This window comes from Procambarus clarkii, chromosome 34 (assembly GCF_040958095.1).
Source record: "Procambarus clarkii isolate CNS0578487 chromosome 34, FALCON_Pclarkii_2.0, whole genome shotgun sequence".
Taxonomy (NCBI): domain Eukaryota; kingdom Metazoa; phylum Arthropoda; class Malacostraca; order Decapoda; family Cambaridae; genus Procambarus; species Procambarus clarkii.
Window position 1 is genome coordinate 4,947,099 of NC_091183.1, and position 24,566 is coordinate 4,971,664.

At 41.2% G+C, this 24,566-nt stretch overlaps 1 protein-coding gene across 1 annotated transcript in view; it reads left to right on the forward strand.

Moving 5' to 3' along the window:
• LOC138370923 (uncharacterized) overlaps positions 1 to 20,508 on the forward strand; it is a 39,829-nt gene extending 19,321 nt beyond the window's left edge. Inside the window, exons 3-4 of the mRNA XM_069335586.1 lie at positions 2,586 to 2,749; positions 20,053 to 20,508. Coding sequence (XP_069191687.1) covers positions 2,586 to 2,749; positions 20,053 to 20,508 — 620 coding nt within the window. The remainder of the gene's footprint in view (positions 1 to 2,585; positions 2,750 to 20,052) is intronic.
• Positions 20,509 to 24,566: the final 4,058 nt, after the last annotated feature.

The following is a 24,566-nucleotide window of genomic DNA, read 5'->3' on the forward strand; positions in this document are numbered from 1 at the left end:
GACGAGCCATATCCAGTATCTTGGTAAGAGAACTGTCATCATCAACAAGTTCTAGAGCTCTTCGACGGAGACGTGTAGATGTGCATGTTTCAATTATTTGCTGTTTGATTTCTTTGTCAACATCAGCAAACTCACAATGGGCTGCTAAACCCTGCAGACGTGTGTGTGGTATTGATCCACAGTTTCATTAGAGAGTTGTTTTGCTCTCCTGAAATGCATAATTTCCATTGCAGTATTTTGCCTTGGTTTGAAATGCTCTGTTAGTTTGGCTTTGGCAGTGTCATAATCTTTGGCACCACCAGTGTCTTTCAGTGTGTCAAAGATGTCACAAACTCTATCACCTGCATAATGAAGTAGAAAGGCACGCTTTCTTTCAGCACTTTTGATGTCAGAAACTATCAACAAATTTTCAAACCTTTTAAGCCATTTGACCCACCTCTGTGACAGGTTTGTCTGGTCACAGTCAGGATCAAATGCAGGAAACAGAGGTATATTTGCCATTTTTACTGAATAAATGTAACTTATCACTTAAATGTTCCTCAGAATATTAAACACTTACTGCACTGAATATGTTAGTCAAGAATTCACTGTAATTACTTTAATTTTGCAAAGCACACAAGCATTTTAATGCAAAAATTCACAACAGTGCACAATATAGCAGCAACTGACTTCTTACCTAGCCCTTGTGTACATGTGTTGTTCCTACTCACAGCAGCAGCACAGCAGTTGGCACAGCAGTTGGTACAGCAGCAGTTGGTACAGCAGCAGTTGGTACAGCAGTTGGTGCAGCAGTTGGTACAGCAGTCAATTCAGTGTGATGAATTTTGTAGCACGAAGCGTAGTTTCGTAACCAAAACATCAGGTTTTGTACACATCAATGCGTCGTTTCGTACACAACGTCGGCAGATTCCTCAGTACTGTTTCTTCAGCACAGCTTGGGTAGCACACAGCTTGGGTAGCACACAGCATTGGTTAGCACACAGCATCGTTTAGCACACAGCATTGGTTAGCACACAGCATCGGTTAGCATACAGCATCGGGTATGGCGCTCACAGCTTCTCTTCCTCCTCCAGGCAGCATGCTTCTCCCTTGTGTTTGAAACTGAACAAATACCTGCGTTCACATCCCATCCTCGTCGCCAATGTGGTGTTTGTGTGTTACTGAGGAAGTCTTGGTTGTAGGGTTGATGTAAAGTCATGACTTGGTTACTGACTTTAATACTTAATATGATTACATGACTAGTAGCTACCAAGCTTGGCGGGCGTCCTGTACGCTCTTGTTTACCTTCCTCTCCCTGGCGTCTCAGCCGCCGCACATAGAAAACGGATGGTACCATTTTCTGTGAACATGACAGGCCCATGGATGCGTTTTGGTTTGCCTGGGTTCCCTTCCTTCCCTTTTTCCTGTTCTGGGGTTAGTCTGCAAGGTCTTTTAGTTTCGTCTGTGGTCTTGATTTTATGTTAGGGCACGTGGCGTCCGCCTCCTGGATCCTTCGCTCTTTTCCTTATCTGTGGTGAGGTAGCTCCGGGGAGCCGACAGGGCTCCAACCAGAAAATCAGCATTGAATGTAATGAAACACAATTTTCTGTGTGAGTCCCGGAGGCTCCCCGGCATCCCTCCCTCTGGTCGGCTGTGTTTATCGCGCTTTTTGAGATCCAGCCTAAGAACTAAAGGTTGGGTCGCCGGCGGGTGGGTCTGGGGCTCCCCCTTCCCCCTCCCGGGGAGGGGAGAGGGGGGTGCGCAGACAGCAGCGCGATGACGTCATGCTAGTTTGCTAATTCGTTTGGGGAGTTCTGTCCACTTGTTCGGCCTTCGGTCGCAATAGTTTTACCAGAATAGGGGTTTGTTTTGGGGCGCCTACCTTTCTGGGTGCCTGTCACGGTCGATGTCAGACAGAATGCTCCCAACCACAGGGGGGTCTCTATAGGTAATTGCTCCTCGTGCCTCTCTAGAGGGGGCCAGGTTCTGGCTTGTGATCCCCGGTAGGCAAAGACTCCATGCACTGACTGATACCAGAAAGATATACATATCCATTCAGCCTGGATAGCTTCGGGGAGCCTCAGGGACTCACCCAGAAAATGGCGTTTCATTACATTCAACGCTGGTTTTTAGCAACTTTGTTTCCATAGCTTAAATATATGTCCTCTTGTTCTTGAAGTTCCAGTTTCCAAAAATTCTTTTGCCAATTTTGTCAATACCTGTACCTGTTACTGTTTTGTATATAGTGATCAAATCACCTCTTTTTCTTCTATTTTTTAGCTTCTATCTTGTGTTTGTGTGTAATTCTTTGCATGGATATATTCACTTGATCAACCAACCTAATCTTATTTAATTTTGGTGACAAAAAAACAGTAGTTAATGGGGCTGAGACACAGTGGAAACAATAAGAACATAAGAACAAAAGCAACTGCAGAAGGCCTATTGGCCGATACGTTGCAGCTCCTATCTATAACCACCCAATCCCACTCATATACATCTCCAGTCGATGTCCATATACATGTCCAATGAGGCATGAATAATGTATAAATTACTAATAAATATGTTGTACATTCTACTAATACATTTTTTTTACATTTTCGTTCTAGGTTATACGTTTTCATACCCATTTTTGTCAAAGGAGTGTGGCATTACTGTGGAAGACAATGTTGTCAAACCCCTGTACAAGCACCTCATTAACACTAAGTATACCTCCATGGCATTCATTGGCATACCTTCCATGGTCTGCCCTTTTCCTATGTTTGATTTCCAGGCATGTAGAGTACATCTGTTGAATTACTGATTTTCAATGTGATTTTTTGCAACATATGTTCAGTTTCCCTAAATAATGGTATGGCTCTCTACTTAGAATTATATGGTCACTTTTGTTACTTTAATGGTAGCAAGGTTAAGAATTTTTAAAAAATCACAGTACGTTCTCTAAAAATTTGCAAAATAAGTAATGATAAATATAAAAGTAAAGGTTCAGTCTTGGAGACACACACATAGCATGGGTGGTACGTGAACAAGGGGAAACAGGTGGAAACTTATTACCCAAGTAAGCCTCAGGGTCGTCAGAAAAAACTTCTTCAGTGTCAGAGTCGTTAACAAATGAAATGCATTAGTCAGTGATGTGAAATTGAAATTGAAATTGAAATAAGTTTATTGAGGTAAAATACACACAAAGGGATGAGGTAGCTCAAGCTATTCTCACCCCGTTCAGTACAACGTGTTAATATATACATATACACACATCACAAATAAACATATTACCAAACATTCTGAGAGGTAAAAATATACATTTCCTCCCTCACAAGGAGTATGGTATCAGACGTACACACAAATACTTTTATGACCTAGGTATACTGTATAGACAATTTGCAAGACACCTGCAGATAATTCAACAAAATATTACAATCTTGGTGCAAAATTCTTATATCTCTCAAGAATATCATCAACCTTTCCGTTGTGACACATCCAGGCTATTTGTTCAGGAACAGTCCTTATCTCAGTGTTTCTATATACACTAATCAACGGACAATCAAGAATATAATGGGCAAGGGTGTGAGACCTTAACATACCACATAGTTTACACTTCGTGTCATTACAGTCAGTGATGTGGTGGAGGCTGACTCCATACACAGTTTCAAATGTAGATATGATAGAGCCCAGTAGGGTCAGGAATCTGTACACCTGTTATAATATAAATGTGTGGTGGGCTTGCTATGGGGGGAACTGGTACTATTAAGGGGTAAGGGTAGTTAGAAGACAGAGTTATCAAATATGGGAGAGCTAAAAGGCCCGGCCCCCAAAATAAACTATCCACAGTAATAATAACTTGCTACTAGACCATATATGTCAGTCTAAGGGTTGATCAATGCACTCCCACACAGGAAGAAGGGATACTCTGTTTTAAGGTACTTATTTATTAACCCCTTAACAGCCCCACCATATACATTCACACCAATAACAATAATAATAACTTTACCACACTACCTTACGTTAAAAGCCTTGGTCCACAGAAACAGGATACAAGGTTTTACACTGAGCACAAGCTAGGGTAAAGCTCTACTGTTGAATAACTTGAAGTTAGAGTCAGCTTAGGGAAGGGGACCACGTGGTTCCAATGGGACCCCCTTTAGAATAACTAGTAATATAAACTCTAAACACACCTACTACACACGAAATATAATACCCTACACATTAAACACACCTACTACACACGAAATATAATACCCTACACATAGAACATGAGTATGCCAGAAATTGAATAATGTACACAGTATATACTTAGCTTGAACAAGACACAGAAATAAGGAAACGAAGAGGAAGGGTAAGAGGTTCCTGTCCACACCACGCCAGCTCAGAAAAAGATGGAGTCTCAGTCTCCTTCCCCACAGCTGCCGGCAGACTGCTCAACTAATCGTACTGCAGCCCTATACCAAGTTTACTCATGTTTACTTTACAAATGATTAGAAAGTAATAGTAAGCATAGTTGGTGCCTATGTTATTATTTAATAATCAACCCCCAGCTCAGTCTTTAAATGCTCTTTCAGAAACAAGAATAGTCTTACGTCTGGCAGGGAAGATACAAACAAAGCCACATCGGGTTGCAATTTCCTACTCTAACGTAGCTTAATTAGTTAAATTTTTGACCTCTGGTTTCCACTGAAGAACCCAGGGTCGTAACACTCCTCCCCCCTTCAGAGAATAAAAAAATGTGACTACTAGAATAGTAGTCATATTTTTTTGTAAGAGTATACAGAGAATAAAAAGAAAATCATATGACAAAAAAAAAATCAATCAAAAACAACAATTTCTCTGCAAGAAAAATACAAAGGAGTTCTCTGAAAGAAAAAAAAAACATACACAAAAAAAACAGGGAAGTAAATAATTTGGACACGCAATATTTAATGTCACAGGAGAACCTAAAAAAAAAATAACTAGAGCATGACAGTAGGTAAATGGCTTCCTGTGGCCTAGATGAATGTTATTCCGGCAACCTGGACAGAGCGTCCGCCATCACGTTGAGTCGGCCCGGTAGGTGGGTAATGGAATGATTGAAGTCCTGTAGGTACAACGCCCACCTGAGGATGCGTTTATTCTTACCCTTTATCTGAGTCAGGAAGACTAGTGGGTTATGGTCCGTGTACACTTCCACTATATTACCTGTGAGGTAAACTTCGAACTTTTTTACATGTTAACACTAGCGCCAACGCCTCTTTTTCTACCACTGAATAATTGCGTTGCGCCTTGTCGAATTTCACAGAGTAATAATATACTGGGTGTTCCACTTGATCATCCCCAGTTTGCAATAACACTGCACCAGCACCCAAGTCAGACACGTCCACATGAATTTTAAACAGTCGATCGAACCTTGGACTAGCAAGCACTGGGGCGGAAGCTAAGATCAATTTCAAATTTTTAAATGCCTCTGCACAGTCTGATGACCACTTAAATTTAACGGCCTTCTGCAACAAGTCTGTGAGAGGAGTGGCAACACTGGAAAAGTTCTGACAAAAACGTCGATAGTACGCACACATACCAATAAATCTTTGAACGTCCTTTTTAGACTGGAGCACTGGATATTCCAGAATGGCACTGATTTTATCTTACCGAGGTAACACTTTTCCTTGGCCCACTTCATAACCGAGGTACGTCACTGTGCCTTGGCCAAAATGACACTTTTTAGCATTTAAGGTAAGATTTGCCTTTTTCAAGATTGCGAACAACTGGCGTAACCTAGCTATGTGGTCAGCCCAATTACTGTCAAAGAGCACGATATCATCTAAATACGCCCAACAATTTGGCACCTTAGCGAGCAGAGAGTTCATGAGTCTCTGGAACGTGGCAGGGGCATTACGCAAGCCGAACGGTAACACTTGATACTCAAAAACACCCTCGGGTGTCACGAACGCAGTTAGTTGTTTAGCACGTTCAGTGAGTGGGATTTGATAATACCCCCTCGAGAGGTCGAATTTCGAGACGTACTTGGCGTTTCCCAGCTTGTCGATGCAGTCCTCGAGGAGGGGCAGCGGGTAGGCATCCACAATGGTCACCTTGTTGAGCTGCCGATAGTCGGTGCATAATCGCCAGGAGCCGTCTGGTTTGGGGACCAAAAGGCAGGGCGAGCACCAAGAGCCCTGGCTCGGCTGGATGAGGCCGTGCTGGAGCAAGAAGTCGACCTCCTTCCGTACGATGGCCTTCTTTTATGAACTCATCCGATAGGGTTGAAGGCGAATGGGAGTGTAGTCCGTCAACTCAACATCATGGCAAATGGCATCAGTCTTGGTCGGGGCCTCCCCGAACAGATTGGAGAATTCATCAACCAACGACTGCACCTCTTCACGTTGGGCCATCTGCAAATGGGACAGTCCCTCCTCCACAGCATTCACAGAACTAGAATTATTAAGAATGAGATTAGTTGGGTCCCCAGAACAATCATCCCCTCCCTCACTGGAAATGGAAACATTGGTTAGTGCAATGGGCCTGGGGCCCTGGAACTTCTTCAGCCGATTTACATGTACGAGCATTACCTGGTTACGTTTGTCAGAGTGCCTCATTTTGTACGTGAGGTCCCCAGTCTTTTCTGTCACAATGTAGGGGCCTTCGTACTTGTGGGACATAGTGTTCCCTAGTCGAGACTTTAATACCAGGACAGGGTCGCCAGGCTGAAATACCCGTAACTTAGCCGTAGCATCGTTTCGGTCTTTCATGTTTTCTTGGGCCTTCCCAAGATACTTTAGTGCAGCCGCCTTGCAGTCCTTGAGTCTCTGGTGGTGTTGCGCAAAGAAAGCCGAACCTTCGGTTAACGTTACGTTCCCTAACAGATTCTCCTGTAACATTTGCAAGGGTCCACGAACTTTATAGCCAAAGACTAACTCAAAAGGAGAACAACCCAGTGAACTTTGTAATCCCTCTCTAGCCGCAAACAAAACATACGGTAAATTCTCGTCCCAGAAGGTGTGGGAACTCTCGCACGATGTCTTCAACATTTGCTTCAGAGTTAGATGGAAACGTTCAATTACCCCCTGACTTTGTGGATGGTATGGGATGGAAACCTTATGAGTTATTCCACAGTCCTTACAAAATTGCTCAAAAATATCAGACTTAAAGTTAGTACCATTGTCAGTTTGCACGACCCGAGGCAGTCCAAAAGTGGAAAAAATTGCAACATATGAGCAACAACAGTTTTTGCTCGGATGTTCCTTACAGCAAAAGCCTCTGGGTAACGAGTAGTGATACACATCATCGTGATTAGGTAAATATTACCAGACTTAGTTCTAGGTAATGGTCCAACACAGTCCATTACAACATGAGAAAATGGTTCCTCTGGCACGACAATAGGCCTTAGAGGAGCTTTAGGTGGAGTCTGGGTTGGTTTCCCAACCAGTTGACAAACAATACACGCATTACAAAATTTTGCCACATCGCTTTTCAGCTTGGGCCAGAAAAAATACTTTAAAATTTTGTGATACGTAATATTAATACCTTGATGTCCACCCATAGGATCATCATGAGCAGCTGCCAAAACTTTCTCTATAACAGGTCGGCAACATAACCTGGTGGACTACCTCCCACTCATTTGACAAGGGAGCACTCTGTGGTCTCCATTTTCTCATCAAAATCCGATCATTGTAGTAGTACCCAGTTGCTGCGTCTACAATTTCCTCCATAGAGACGGCCGTCTCATGACAATCTGCAAGAGTGGGGTCAGCTTTCTGTAACTCACTCAAGGAGGCATCTAGGCCTTGGTCAGATGCCATTGGCTGAGGCTCAACAGTGTTCTCCTCCACCTCCCCACTACTCTCGGTAGATGGCGGTGGCAGGCTCTCCACAATGTCCTCGGCCACATCATCGAGTCGGGCCATGAATGTGTCCGCGAGGTCCACTTGGTTTTCACCACTCGGAAAGTTCCTTGTGTCCTCGGGATTTACCACCTTGGCAAGCAAAGGGCTGCCCTTACATTTAAGTCCCATAGACCAGGTCACTGCGCACGCAGGGTACACAACATTATCCTCTGCGGCGGGTGGATCCAGGCAAACCTTAGGGGTAGGCAACATAATAGGCAGTCTGGAGTCCCCTACCTTATCCCCTGCTAAATCATTACCAACTATTACATCAACATTAGGGAAAGGTAGGTATGAAGTGATTCCAACTGTACACCCTTGTGGAAATCAGATTCCAGGGTAACCTTATGGAGGGGTACTGCTCGAGTATCACTAGTGACACCCTCGACCAGTACCACCTCTCCAGTGTCGAGAGTGTTGGCACCTTGCAACGCACTCTCTAAAATTAAAGTCTGGATGGCACCGGTGTCTCGGAAGATCACCACGTCTTTCCAGGAAGAACCCCTCAGACAAAAGTAGTCTCCCTTTCGATAAGAATGGGGTAAGCAAGACCAACCACTGTGGGTTTGAGGTCTTACTCCCTAACCCTTCCGAAGGCCTCAAGCCCTGTGTCACAACTAGAGCATTGGGTCTTTTTTCCGGGTACAGTTGCCAACAATGGCTAATAGTGTGGTTTGGACATTTACAGTGACCACATAAACGTCAGGGAGAAAAGACATTACTAACAGAATTACCCTTCGGTTCACCCTTAGGTACCGTGGGGCTAGACACTTTAACAGGGTTAGTTATGTCTGAAACAGAAGGTGCATTAGTTAAAGGGTTAGAATGAGCTGGTCTGGACTGGCTGTGGGTATAAGTTTTGCTACTCTGTGGGGTACAATTATTTTTATTGGGCCTTTTGCCCGCCAATTGGTAGTTTTCTGCCAACTTGGCCAAATCCCCTATTTTAGAATTTACCTCTACCCTTCCTCTAATATACTGAGCTACAATGTCTGGCATACTATCTATAAACTGTTCAATTAACAAAGTATTCTTGAGTGCCTCATATGTTTCGGCTTTAGCCGAGCGAATCCATTTATCAAACAATCTAATTTGATCATTAGCAAATTCAGTGAGCGGTTGGTTGTAAGTAGGCCTAAGGTTGTGATAAACTTGGCGGTGAGCTTCAGGAGTAATTTCATATGCCCGCAAAATACGTTCCCTGACTTTATCATATTCAAAACACTCGTCGTCAGGCATGTTTATAAAAATATCTTGTGCTTTACCCCTAAGTCTTCCCTGTAGGATTTTCACCCACTCTTCCTTTGGCCAGTTCATGGACGTGGCCAATCTCTGAAAATGGTTGAAAAACCTTTCGGGGTCCGACTCAGAAAATTCAGGTGAATTATGCTCTTTCTCATAATGCCTGGGGTTTGAATCCCTAGCAGGTGGAGGTCCAGTGGCATTCGCTCTAATTCTAGCCTCCTCGGTTTTGAGTCTTTGCTCCTCTAATTTTATTTTTGCTAACTCTAGAGCTAATTCTCTATCCCTATGAGTTGCACTTTCTGCTTGGCTAGGTTGGCATAAAGGTGTATCACTTGCCAATAGTTCTTCATCAATACAATGCTGTAATATTTCATTCACCAAAGTCCACTTTTTATCCACGTCATTTAATTCTAGGCCAAATTCCTTGCCTAACAATACTAAATAAGACTTGGTAAGTTTCTTTATCTCTACCACTGAAGGCTCCCTTGCCAGTCTCTGCATTTCAGATGACATCACTAATAATTTTAGCTCCCAGCCAAAGAAAAAATTAAAAAATAAAAATTGGAAAAAAAAAAATTTGCACGGCCCCTAACACAAGGCCACACTAACCTTAATCGTGAAGGGATCCAGCTGGGTGTCCAGTCAGTGCAAGAATGTCCTTTGCTAGATGAGCTGGACCCTAGGCTAGCACACAACCGTTCTGCGGAAAACAACAAATTTTAGTTTTGGCACTCAAGAATCTAATTTTTTACACTTATACTGTTCATCCCGGACAGGCCCCCACTTGTTATAAATATAAATGGGTGGTGGGCTTGCTATGGGGGAACTGGTACTATTAAGGGGTAAGGGTAGTTAGAAGACAGAGTTATCAAATATGGGAGAGCTAAAAGGCCTGGCCCCCAAAATAAACTATCCACAGTAATAATAACTTGTTACTAGACCATATATGTCAGTCTAAGGGTTGATCAATGCACTCCCACACAGGAAGAAGGGATACTCTGTTTTAAGGTACTTATTTATTAACCCCTTAACAGCCCTCCCATATACATTCACACCAATAACAATAATAATAATAACTTTACCACACTACCTTACGTTAAAAGCCTTGGTCCACATACACAGGATACAAGGTTTTACACTGAGCACAAGCTAGGGTAAAGGTCTACTATTGAATAACTTGAAGTTAGAGTCAGCTTAGGGTAGGGGACCACGTGGTTCCAATGGGACCCCCTTTAGAATAACTAGTAATATAAACTCTAAACACACCTACTACACACGAAATATAATACCCTACACATAGAACATGAGTATGCCAGAAATTGAATAATGTACACAGTATATACTTAGCTTGAACAAGACACAGAAATAAGGAAACGAAGAGGAAGGGTAAGAGGTTCCTGTCCACACCACGCCAGCTCAGAAAAAGATGCAGTCTCAGTCTCCTTCCCCACAGCTGCCGGCAGACTGCTCAACTAATCGTACTGCAGCCCTATACCAAGTTTACTCAGGTTTACTTTATAAATGATTAGAAAGTAATAGTAAGCATAGTTGGTGCCTATGTTATTATTTAATAATCAACCCCCAGCTCAGTCTTTAAATGCTCTTTCAGAAACAAGAATAGTCTTACGTCTGGCAGGGAAGATACAAACAAAGCCACATCGGGTTGCGATTTCCTACTCTAACGTAGCTTAATTAGTTAAATTTTTGACCTCTGGTTTCCACTGAAGAACCCAGGGTCGTAACAACACCATTTGATTGACAGTTGAGAGGCTGGACCAAAGAGCCTTAGTGTAACCCCCGCAAGCACAACTAGAGGAGTACACACACATTTAGGTAATTACACATACACACCGCAAACATCCTTCAAGGGATTTTTGGCAGCACAGGAGTCGCCCTATATATTTCTCCTTTTTATGTATCTGGTAGATATTGTTATTGTGTAGCGTAATGGAATAGCTCAGAAAAACCTACACTTTATGTGAAAAAAGCCTTTCAGATCAGATTTGGCTGTTGCTGTTCCCTTCCTTATGGCCTCCACATTTTCTGTTACTTTGTTTTTAATGGCAGCATGTTAGGTGACTAACGTGAGGGAAACCCAGAAGTGTGTGGGGACTGCCAAGTTGTAGTGGTCGGTACAGAGAGAGCTCTCTCTTGGTAGTCAACTGTGATAACAGTGAGTGTACATGATCCTGTTTTATGACATGGTGGAATCTTTAGTAGCTGGATGATCTTAGAAAGATGCTTTTCATATTATCAACTTTAGTCTTTCATGGGAAATAAAATATTACTGTACTGGTTAATGTAGACATTATACATAAATCTGGTTTAATTTTTCTTGTATAGAATTTGCAATGTATGGTATATACTAAAGATGTAGTAAATATAACTTTATAGAGGAAAATTTCTAGATACGAGTTAAATGTTCCTAATGCTTTATCTAAGTATACAGTATACCTGAGATGATGAAGCTTTTTTTTAACCACCTTTTTGTATAGTTTATCAGTTGGATTGAACCCTTGAATGGCTGCATATATAGATTTTGGCATTCTAGATTTACTTTGATCTAGAGTGATGAATTGTGAATTTCTTGCCTACATTCATTGTTATGTTCTGGTTTGTTGCAGAACTATTTTGAATTCATGAGGATGTGTTAAGTTTTTAAACAAGTTTTGCTTCGTGAATCTGTGATTCACAAAGTTGGAATCTGGGAAGCTAGCGGCCATTCTTTGTACCTTGCATTATTACTGTACATGGTAGTAATTATGTGGATTAAGATTCTGTAATCACATTTTTTTTGTATACAAGATTGACTGTCTCACCTAGTTTTAAATCAATTGCAAATTCTGTTAGCTTTAGGACCTTCCTGAAATGCTATGCATGTTAGTGGCTTGGCAAAAATGTACTTTCACGACCCACTGTACATTTTGTATATACATAAAATAAAAGGAGGGTCCTGTAATACAATGGTCAATGCAGTCAGTTCATTAACTGAAAAGTTCTAGGTTCGATTCCTGCAGCAGGTCAGAGACGTTTGGCTATTTATTTATTTATTTATTTATTTATTTATTTATTTATTTATTTATTTATTTATTTATTTATTTATTTATTTATTTATTTATATATATACAAGAAGGTATATTGGGTTTGTGAAAATACATAGCATGGTGTTTACAAACCCCCAAACATACCAGCGATACAAAGATGCGAGAAACAACTACACAGCAGTGAGGAGAGAGGCAGAAAGAAATTTTGAAAAAGGGATTGCAAACAAATGTAAAACAGAACCAGGTCTATTCTATAAATTCATAAACAACAAATTGCAGGTAAAGGATAATATTCAGAGGTTGAAAATGGGAAATAGATTCACAGAAAATGAAAAGGTAATGTGTCAAACATTAAACGAAAAGTTCCAAAGTCTGTTTGTACAAAATGAAATCTTCAGGGAACCAGATACAATAAGAATTCCAGAGAACAACATAGAGCACATAGAGGTGTCTAGAGACGAAGTGAAAAAAATGCTCAAGGAGCTAAATAAGAACATCCCTGATGTTCAGGCATCCCTGTTTACAGGAGTAATAGCTAATGTGTGGAAAAAGGCTAACATAGTTCCAATCTACAAAAGTGGAAGCAGGGAAGACCCCCTTAATTATAGACCAGTATCATTGACAAGTGTAATAGTCAAAATACTGGAAAAAATAATTAAATCTAAATGGGTAGAAAACCTGGAGAGAAACGATATAATATCCGACAGATAGTATGGTTTTCGATCTGGAAGATCCTGTGTATCGAATTTACTCAGTTTCTATGATCGAGCAACAGAGATATTACAGGAAAGAGATGGTTTGGTTGACTGCATCTATCTGGACCTACAAAAGGCTTTCGACAGAGTTCCACATAAGAGGTTGTTCTGGAAACTGGAAAATATTGGAGGAGTGACAGGTACGCTTCTAACATGGATGAAAAATTTTCTGACTCATAGAAAAATGAGGGCTGTGATCAGAGGCAATGTATCGGACTGGAGAAATGTCACAAGTGGAGTACTACAGGGTTCGGTTCTTGCACCAGTGATGTTTATTGTCTACATAAATGATCTACCAGTTGGTATACAGAATTATATGAACATGTTTGCTGATGATGCTAAGATAATAGGAAGGATAAGAAACTTAGATGATTGTCATGCCCTTCAAGAAGACCTGGACAAAATAAGTACATTTAGCACCACTTGGCAAATGGAATTTAATGTTAATAAATGCCATGTTATGGAATGTGGAATAGGAGAACATAGACCCCACACAACTTATATATTATGTGAGAAATCTTTAAAGAAGTCAGATAAAGAAAGAGATCTAGGGGTGGTTCTAGATAGAAAACTATCACCTGAGGACCACATAAAGAATATTGTGCGAGGAGCCTATGCCACGCTTTCTAACTTCAGAATTGCTTTTAAATATATGGATGGCGATATACTAAAGAAATTGTTCACGACTTTTGTTAGGCCAAAGCTAGAATATGGAGCAGTTGTGTGGTGCCCATATCTTAAGAAGCACATCAACAAACTGGAAAAGGTGCAAAGACATGCTACTAAGTGGCTCCCAGAACTGAAGGGCAAGAGCTACGAGGAGAGGTTAGAGGCATTAAATATGCCAAAACTAGAAGACAGAAGAAAAAGAGGTGATATGATCACTACATACAAAATAGTAATAGGAATTAATAAAATCGATACGGAAGATTTCCTGAGACCTGGAACTTTAAGAACAAGAGGTAATAGATATAAACTAGCTAAACACAGATGCCGAAGAAATATAAGAAAATTCACTTTCGCAAACAGAGTGATAGACGGTTGGAACAAGTTAGGGGAGAAGGTGGTGGAGGCCAAGACTGTCAGTAGTTTCAAAGCGTTATATGACAAAGAGTGCTGGGAAGACGGGACACCACGAGCGTAGCTCTCATCCTGTAACTACCTTGAGGCTACCTTGAGGTGCTTCCGGGGCTTAGTGTCCCCACGGCCCGGTCGTCGACCAGGCCTCCTGGTTGCAGGACTGATCAACCAGGCTGTTAGACTCGGCTCGCAGCCTGACGTATTTAATGGTAATACTTAGGTAATTAACTACACTTAGGTAATTAATTACAATCTTGTAAAGCCACTAGTACAGCGTTTCGGGCAGGTCCTTAACACTCTCATCCTCCCAGCAAACTAGGAAAAAAGTAAGCACAAAGTGCTCTCAGCGTTTCGGGCCATGGAGCGGAAACACTGAAAAGTGTATACTCTTTTCACTGTCCTGACCTTAATTTTCGATGTACACATTTCATTTTAGTACCAATGTGTTCGCAATAGAATGTTCTAGAAGAACATATGTATAAAATGTCTTTAAAGTATGAGTTAATCCACCACCAAATAAAGAACTACGTCGATCACTAGCCGTGAGCTCCAAACAGCGACGAAATGTTTCTATTCTTTTCAGGGTTGTCAACTCCACACATGTCCTACAGCGTTAAATTTGGTATCTCAGAGATCGCAATAAAATTCTCTACAAGGACATATGCATATAAATGTAGAATCATGATCGCGGCCCACCCGCAAGTGTGTGGGACGTGGGCAAAGTGTTACCTGTTACTGCACATCAGCGAAACTAGTATTGAAAAGTGTATATTCTTTTCACTGTCCTGACTTTAATGTTCTATGTACGTATTTCATTTTTATACAAATGTGTTCGCAATAGAATGTTCTAGAAGAACATATGTATAAAATGTCACACAAGAATGCGTTAGACCGGCACCATATAAAGAAACTTCGTTGATTACACTTCGCATGTCAACAATACAATAGTTTCTACCACGAAGATACACGACAATTCCGTTCTCCCAAATAGGTTATGTGGCTATTAGAAAAAACGTAAATTTCATGGCAAACATCTTCATACTATCCCAACTCGATCGGATAAGAATTCAATATTATAGAACTATTTGTTCGTCAGACATGAAAATATGTCGCGCGCTCACATTCAAGAGAAAAATAGTTGTCCTGTTTTGTGTCCAAATAGGAGGAAAGAAAATTTAACAGATAATTTTAAGTAGGTAAATTCTAGCAGAATTAATAAATTGATAAGATACATTGCAAGAATAAATCAAATGAGAGAGATTAGTAAGTATATTAAAGCACATTGGTATATTAAAGCTCTGATTGATTACATTGACAGCTTGATTGATAATTTTAACAAGATTAATAGGCATCATACAGCAAATTGATAGTATATATAAGAAGACAGCAATGATCACAATGGTAAAGATGTTCGGATTGGGTACATAAATATTGGGAGATTAGGTAGCAATAGATACAGTGCAATTTTAAAGCAACAAGGTAAAAAACTATGAAGATGAAATTAGGTACTTTTTAGTTTTGTTTTTGAATGACGCAAAAGTTGGACAGCTTTTCAATTTAATAGGGAGTGAGTTCCATAGACTGGGTCTCTTTGTTTGCATAGAGTGTTTACATAGATTAAGTTTGACTCTGGGGATATCAAAGAGATATGTATTTCTAGTGTGGTGATAATGGGTCCTATTACATGGACGACAAGATGAGGACACGACAACGTTTCGGTCTGTCCTGGACCATTATCAAGTCCATTGTGATAATGGTCCTCACAATCGACTTGATAATGATCCAGGACGGACTGAAACTTTGTCGTCTCCTCATCTTTTGGTGTGTGATTTAGTCTTTATATCTTTAGCCACGTTATTGTGACTCATCATCTGCGTACAGTACAGTATTTGGGTAAATCATTGTTGTATATGGTAGAATGTTTTTAGATATATTACCTGACATAACAACTGAAAGATGGTTGCACTTTTCTTACTATAGTATTTCTTCTTCATAGGAAGAAATAGTATAGTCTTCATGCTGTTTTCAGATATCTTTCTGAAGACAGTAACACAAATTGTTACTTTACCTAGCAAGGTGGAAATGGATGAAGATACTGACAAAGCTATTAGGGATCTGTGTAGTAAAGGCCTTCCCATTAGATATTTTCCTAAATTGGGTTCATCCCGCCAAACACACTGAAACTACGACGTTGGTACAACGTTCGAACAAGTTTTAACACCTAACCAGTTATAATAATCAATATAGCAAGTTGTAACAACGTTCTAATACGTCATAAATACGTTAAGCCAAGATGTAGCAACTTTATTACAAGTTGTAACAAGCGGAAAATAGAGACAGTTACGGTTTGTGTTTCCAGGGATTGCAGTGGGAATATAATGAGGATCTTGCTAGAATGGCGGGTATTCCAGGTTTACAAAGTGTTGTGCTAAAACTATATAAGGCTGTAAGTGACTTGAGGAAAATGCAACTAATGTTCTATAAAGAATATTGTTTTTGTATCACTGGGCCAGATACCTTTGAGCAAATTAAATGAAGAAGCTCATGTTTGTGTTTACCAGAGCATTAAAAGCAAAGCTGTTAGCTGATTTCTGAGTGAAGTGTTACGTGTTGAATCCTTTGCAAATCCTTAAATCAGCCAAAATCACTATATACTGCAGGTAAATATATTGTCATAGTTCAGAGTGATGCGTTTAGTTTAGTTGCAAAATGTTATAGATAGAGACACTTGTTACCGAATGGTCTTTAGAACACAGTTCCTGTATAAGATAAAGGAAAGTGGAAGAATTAATAACTATTATTACAATATAATGGCAAATATAATCTAAGTGTGCTGTAATGGAAACTGCATACATGGAGACTTGTTGGAAGGAAACCTACTGGTACTTGTCCAAGGGGAAGCCTTGGATGCTCACTGTGCCAGAGCCAATATGATCTATCAAGGTTTCTTATCTCCTGGTAGACTCATTGACCTTGTTTTCCATCAGGGCAAGCATTTTTGCCAATGATCTTGTCAAGTATGGGAAGCGTATGTGCAAGATAGCAGGTAAGTTCGTTCCCGATATCTCCCCGGTCCTTCACCTCGTTGGTACTCTTGTGGCGGACCTGTTGGAAGTTGTGACCGAATTGGGTTCCCACTTTTCGTCTGCTAACTTTGGTTCTCATCTTCCCCATTCCTTCCTTCTTCGTAAGCCTCTTCTTGAATCTCGTCCTTTGAATTTCTGTACCTATCTCTGCCTTCAATACAACAATCCCTTCTCTATTTCTGAGCTCCAGTCTTCCTGACCCTCTGCGGTTCTACGGCGGCAGGCTCCGATGGCATTCATTATGAGATGCTTCGACATCTCCCTTCGTGCTCGTCTCAGTATTTACTGAGTCTTTAATCGGGTCTGGGAGTCGTCGTCAGTCCCTGAGGACTGGCTCGATGCTGTTGTCCTCCCTATTCGGAAACCAGGGTCTCTCGGGTCTTCCCCCAAGGACTTCCGCCCTATTGCCCTTACGAGTTGTGTCTGCAAGCTCTTTGAACATATGGTTAACGTTCGTCTGATGTGGTTCTTAGAGCACTATCACCTCCTTTCCCCTTCTCAATTTGGTTTTCGCAAATGCCACATCACAACAGATGTCCTGGTGAACTTGGAGGTCTATATTCGTACTGCTTTTGTTGCGAAGACCTCCGTTGTTGCCGTCCTTTTTGACCTGGAAAAGGCTTAAAACACTACCTGGCGGTATCATATTCTGTCCCAACTTCATTCTTTTGGCCTTCGTGGGACTCTCCCTCTCTTCCTCCAAAGTTTCCTGTCTCGTCGTTCCTTTCACTACTCTGAGCACTACTCTACACATACTTTCACCACTCTGAGCACATCGTTCCTTTCACTACTACTCTGAGCACTACTCATTTTCTTGTTGCTCTCAATGGTCTTCTTTCCTCCCTCCCTTCTGGCGTCTTCTCTGCTCTCTATGTTACCTTACCGATCTTACCCTTTGCTGTCGGGGTGATTCGCCTCTCCTTCAATGGCGACTTCAACTTGCAATTGATGCCGTGTTGTCTTGGGCCACCGATCATGGCTTCAAGTTCTCTGCGTCTAAGACTTTTGCTATGACTTTTACTCGGAAGCATGTCATTCTTCGTCCCTCTTTATCAATTTATGGACATCCCCCTTGTGTATAAGGATTTCGCTAAGTTTGTGGGGTTAATCTTTGACACGCTTTTGTCTTGGTCAGCCCATATCTCTTACCTCCGAGTTGAATGCTCTAAGGCCCTTAACCTACTTAAGGTTTTGTCCCATACTTCTTGGGGGGCAGATAGGTGTACGCTCCTCTCTCTACATTCCTCACTCGTCCTGTCTAAACTTGATTATGGTTGCCCTGCTTACTCGTCCACTTCTTCTTCTACTCTTCGCCATCTTGATGCTTTGCACCATGCTGGGTTGCGCCTCAGCTCTGGTGTCTTTCGTTCGACTCTTGCCCTCAGCTTGCATGTTGACGCTGGTTTCCTGTCTCTCCAGGACCCACGTGATTGCTGCTGTCTTCGCTATCTGGCGCAGTCCTTGTAACATCCTTCCTCTTGCCTCTGTCGTGTTTTGACTTTTACCCCTCCTGTTGTTCTTGTTCCTCTTCACCACCTCCCTCTTTCTGTCCAGCTATCTCGCTTACAGGTCTCATTCCATTCATCTTTCTCATATTTCTCCTCGTATTGCTCCTTCCTTGCCTCCGTGAAGGGGGCCCCCTTCCGAAGTTTTGTACATCCTTGACCTGCATTATTAAAGCTTATACTCCTCCTATGGTTCTGAAACGCCTTTTTCGTGAGTGCACTTCTTCATACTCTCGCTCCGTTTCCATCTTCACCAATGGGTCTAAGTCCGCGGACGGTGTGGGCTACTCCGGTGTTTTCCTGACCGCACTTATATGTGTTGCCTCTCTTCGGAGACTAGCATCTTCACAGCAGAGCTTTATGCTATACTCCATGCTCTCCGTCTCCTGCCTTTTCGTTGTCAATCCTCCTTTGTGATTGTCGTTGACTCTCGTAGTGCCCTCGTGACTCTCGGGTTCTTTAATCCTGTCCATCTCGTTGTCGTCGAGAATCAACATTGGCTGTTTCTTATCTCTAGTAAATTAAAATCCATGGAGTTTTGCTGGGTTCCCAACCATGTTGGTGTTTCTTTAAATGAGCGTGTGGATGCTGCCACTAGAGAGGCAATCCGCTCTTGTCCCGTTTCCCTTAAAGGTATTCCTTTTTCCGACTTTTATCCAGTTATTTATTCCTCCATCCTTGCCCGTTGACAGGGTTGTTGGTCTTCTGTTGTTGGTAACAAACTGTGTACTCTTAAGCGTTGTGTTCCGCCGTGGCCTTCCTCCTGCCACCGTAACCGGCGGTGGAAAACGGCTCTGGCGAGGTTGCATCTTACCCATACTTGCTTAACTCACGGTCACTTAATGGAGCGCCGCCCAGATCCTTATTGTCCAAATTGCGTTGTCCGTCTTACCGTCGTGCATATCCTTGTTGAATGTCCTGACTTCCAGGATGAGCGTGTGTGTTGCTTTCTGACCGCCAGTCATGGTCACTTGAGGGGTGGTCGCCTTATGCGTTTCTGTTCTCGTATTGGCATCCTTAGCGATATTTAGCGCCCTCTGATTATTCCATACATTTGATGGTGTTACATAGCCTTCCCGGTTTGGTGCCTTGTTTTGATAATTACTTACTTCCTAAGAATGAAGGTCATTAATTGTGAAGAAAATTAAAAACCAAGTAAATGATTTACTATGATAAAAGTGCTAGTAAAGATGTTTGAATGTCTTCAGTACTGATAATTAAAGAAATAGAGACCACCTTAATAAAATGTGGTAACTCAATGAGAGATCAATATTTTACTTAAGGATGAGCAAGTTGAAATAAATTTTTGAAAGGAAGAATTGGTAAGAATTACAAAAACTAAATTCAGTTGAGGAATATTTAATGTTTGATCGTAAAAGGTGGCTAGAGTAAATTACTTGACTGTGGAAGTGGTAGTAGTACTGTTCTGCAGATATGAAAACCAATCAACAAAACAAAAAAATGCATCACATAAGCAGAATTTAGGACAATGAATATAAATTTTTACCCAGGTTCAGTACTTCATGGCAGTGATGAAAGGAGTGATTACTCTGCTGTCCCGCGAGGAAATGGATGATGCCACACTGTCAGAGCTCCATCGGCGTCGCCGTCTCGGATACGCTGACAGACACTTCCATAAGTTAGGACTAGAGAGGCAGCAAAACTTCACAGATGAGGTGTCGGCACTAATTGGAATCCTTTCTGAAAAACCCTCTATAATAAAAATTCTCTGTATTACACGAACTAGGCATTACTATTCAGTTAATACATTCAAGAAATATCGGTACAAGATTGACAGCAATGACTGTGTGACAGAGATGCTGGACATGCAAGTGGTGCACACATGGTGGGATCTGGGATGGCTGGTAGCCAGGCAGACGGCTCGCCTCCTATGGCACGATTTTTTTGGAGTCTTAAATTATGGTATTGCTATGTTTTTCTCAAAGATGAAGAGCTACTTTGTTTGACACAACTCAAGAAAGGTTGCTTAATGTTATAGTTTATACAGAGCTAAGTCACTACATTTCAACTATTAGATTATATATTTTGCATACCATCAGTAGATATGTGTGTATGTTTGAAGGTTCTGAATAATGTTAGCTCTAATTAATAGTTTTTTTCTTTATAAAAATTCATTGTGATTGGCTCTGCCAGAATGTGTACCTGTATATACAGTATATATATATAACTATTGTATATATGCGTCATATTCATATATATATATATATATATATATATATATATATATATATATATATATATATATATATATATATATATATATATATTTGCCTAATAAGCCAAGTTTTCATGAATTAATTGTTTTTCGACTACCTTACCTACCTAACCTAACCTAACCTAACTTTTTCGGCTACCTAACCTAACCTAACCTATAAAGATAGGTTAGGTTAGGTTAGGTAGGGTTGGTTAGGTTCGGTCATATATCTACGTTAATTTTAACTCCAATAAAAAAAAATTGACCTCATACATAACGAAATAGGTAGCTTTATCATTTCATAAGAAAAAAATTAGAGAAAATATATTAATTCAGGAAAACTTGGCTTATTAGGCAAATCGGGCCTTGCATAGTAGGCCGAGAAGTGCGTTCTGGCTACTAGGTACGACATATATATATATATATATATATATATATGTCGTACCTAGTAGCCAGAACTCACTTCTCAGCCTACTATGCAAGGCCCAATTTGCCTAACAAGCCAAGTTTTCATGAATTAATTATTTTTCGACTACCTAACCTACCTAACCTAACCTAACCTAACTTTTTCCGCCACCTAACCTAACCTAACCTATAAAGATAGGTAAGGTTAGGTTAGGTAGGGTTGGTTAGGTTTGGTCATATATCTACGTTAATTTAAACTCCAATAAAAAAAAATTGACCTCATACATAGTGAAATGGTTAGATTTATCATTTCATAAGAAAAAAATTAGAGAAAATATATTAATTCAGGAAAACTTGGCTTATTAGGCAAATCGGGCCTTGCATAGTAGGCGGATAAGTGCGTTCTGGCTATTAGGTACGACATATATATATATATATATATATATATATATATATATATATATATATATATATATATATATAGATATATATATATATATATATATATTAGTATATTTTGGTAGCAGTCTTTCTTGTAGACATATATTATTAAATATGACCGAAAAAGTAAGATTAATAATTCTAACACGAATTTTCTCAATCTTTCATACATTTCTTTTCACTGTTGGAGGTAAATCAAAAATCAATTCTCCAAAATTCATTTTTATTTCTAGTCTGACGCGACACGAGCGCGTTTCGTAAAACTTATTACATTTTCAAAGACTTTAGTTCACAAATACACAACTGAATAGAACTTACGCATCTCCGATTTTATATCTACCTTTGAGTGAGGTGGAAGGGGTGATGTGGCATTAACACAAGACGGAACAAGATGTGGCATTAATAGGGTATTAATTTCATCAACACAAGACAGAACAAGATGGTATTAATAGGGTATTAATTTCATCAACACAAGACAGAACACGAAACAATGGATATTGAATAGAAGTGTTTGTAGAAAGCCTATTGGTCCATATTTCTTGATGCTTCTATATTGGAGCGGAGTCTTGAGGTGGGTAGAATATAGTTGTGCAATAATTGGCTGTTGATTGCTGGTGTTGACTTCTTGATGTGTAGTGCCTCGCAAACGTCAAGCCGCCTGCTATCGCTGTATCTGTCGATGATTTCTGTGTTGTTTACTAGGATTTCTCTGGCGATGGTTTGGTTGTGGGAAGAGATTATATGTTCCTTAATGGAGCCTTGTTGCTTATGCATCGTTAAACGCCTAGAAAGAGATGTTGTTGTCTTGCCTATATACTGGGGTTTTTTGAGCTTACAGTCCCCAAGAGGGCATTTGAAGGCATAGACGACGTTAGTCTTTTTTAAAGCGTTCTGTTTTGTGTCTGGAGAGTTTCTCATGAGTAGGCTGGCCGTTTTTCTGGTTTTATAGTAAATCGTCAGTTGTATCCTCTGATTTTTGTCTGTAGGGATAACGTTTCTATTAACAATATCTTTCAGGACCCTTTCCTCCGTTTTATGAGCTGTGGAAAAGAAGTTCCTGTAAAATAGTCTAATAGGGGGTATAGGTGTTGTGCTAGTTGTCTCTTCAGAGGTTGCATGGCTTTTCAATTTCCTTCTTATGATGTCTTCGACGAAACCATTGGAGAAGCCGTTATTGACTAGGACCTGCCTTACCCTACAGAGTTCTTCGTCGACTTGCTTCCATTCTGAGCTGTGGCTGAGAGCACGGTCGACATATGCGTTAACAACACTCCTCTTGTACCTGTCTGGGCAGTCGCTGTTGGCATTTAGGCACATTCCTATGTTCGTTTCCTTAGTGTAGACTGCAGTGTGGAAACCTCCGCCCTTTTCCATGATTGTTACATCTAGAAAGGGCAGCTTCCCCATCCTTTTCCATCTCGTAAGTGAAACGCAGCACGGAACTCTGCTCAAATGCCTCCTTCAGCTCCTGCAGGTGTCTGACATCAGGTACCTGTGTAAAAATGTCGTCAACATACCTGCAGTATATGGCCGGTTTCAAGTTCATGTCGACTAAGACTTTTTGCTCGATGGTACCCATGTAGAAGTTTCCAAACAGGACACCTAGGGGAGAACCCATGGCGACCCCATCTACTTGCTTATACATGTGCCCATCCGGGCTCAAGAAGGGTGCCTCTTTAGTACAAGCTTGGAGTAGTTTCCTCAGAATATTTTCTGGTATGTCAAGAGGAGTACAGGCTGGATCACGATACACTCTGTCGGCTATCATTCCGATTGTCTCGTCCACAGGTACGTTGGTAAACAGCGATTCTACGTCCAACGAGGCTCTTATCCCTGTGGCCCGTGTGCCCCGCAGTAAGTCAACAAATTCCTTTGGAGACTTCAGGCTGAAGGCGCAAGGAACATAAGGAGTCAGCAGGCCGTTGAGTCGCTTCGCCAGTCTGTACGTGGGTGTGGGTATCTGGCTAATGGATATGCGTATGGAAATGTCAAGACACACAAGCCTGGAAACCCACTTCGGCCAATCATTAGCCAGATACCCACACCCACGTACAGACTGGCGAAGCGACTCAACGGCCTGCTGACTCCTTATATTCCTTGCGCCTTCAGCCTGAAGTCTCCAAAGGAATTTGTTGACTTACTGCGGGGCACACGGGCCACAGGGATAAGAGCCTCGTTGGTCGTAGAATCGCTGTTTACCAACGTACCTGTGGACAAGACAATCGGAATGATAGCCGACAGAGTGTATCGTGATCCAGCCTGTACTCCTCTTGACATACCAGAAAATATTCTGAGGAAACTACTCCAAGCTTGTACTAAAGAGGCACCCTTCTTGAGCCCGGATGGGCACATGTATAAGCAAGTAGATGGGGTCGCCATGGGTTCTCCCCTAGGTGTCCTGTTTGGAAACTTCTACATGGGTACCATCGAGCAAAAAGTGTTAGTCGACATGAACTTGAAACCGGCCATATACTGCAGGTATGTTGACGACATTTTTACACAGGTACCTGATGTCAGACATCTGCAGGAGCTGAAGGAGGCATTTGAGCAGAGTTCCGTGCTGCGTTTCACTTACGAGATGGAAAAGGATGGGAAGCTGCCCTTTCTAGATGTAACAATCATGGAAAAGGGCGGAGGTTTCCACACTGCAGTCTACACAAAGGAAACGAACATAGGAATGTGCCTAAATGCCAACATCGTCTGCCCAGACAGGTACAAGAGGAGTGTTGTTAACGCATATGTCGACCGTGCTCTCAGCTACAGCTCAGAATGGAAGCAAGTCGACGAAGAACTCTGTAGGGTAAGGCAGGTCCTAGTCAATAACGGCTTCTCCAATGGTTTCGTCGAAGACATCATAAGAAGGAAAGTGAAAAGCCATGCAACCTCTGAAGAGACAACTAACACAACACCTATACCCCCTATTAGACTATTTTACAGGAACTTCTTTTCCACAGCTCATAAAAC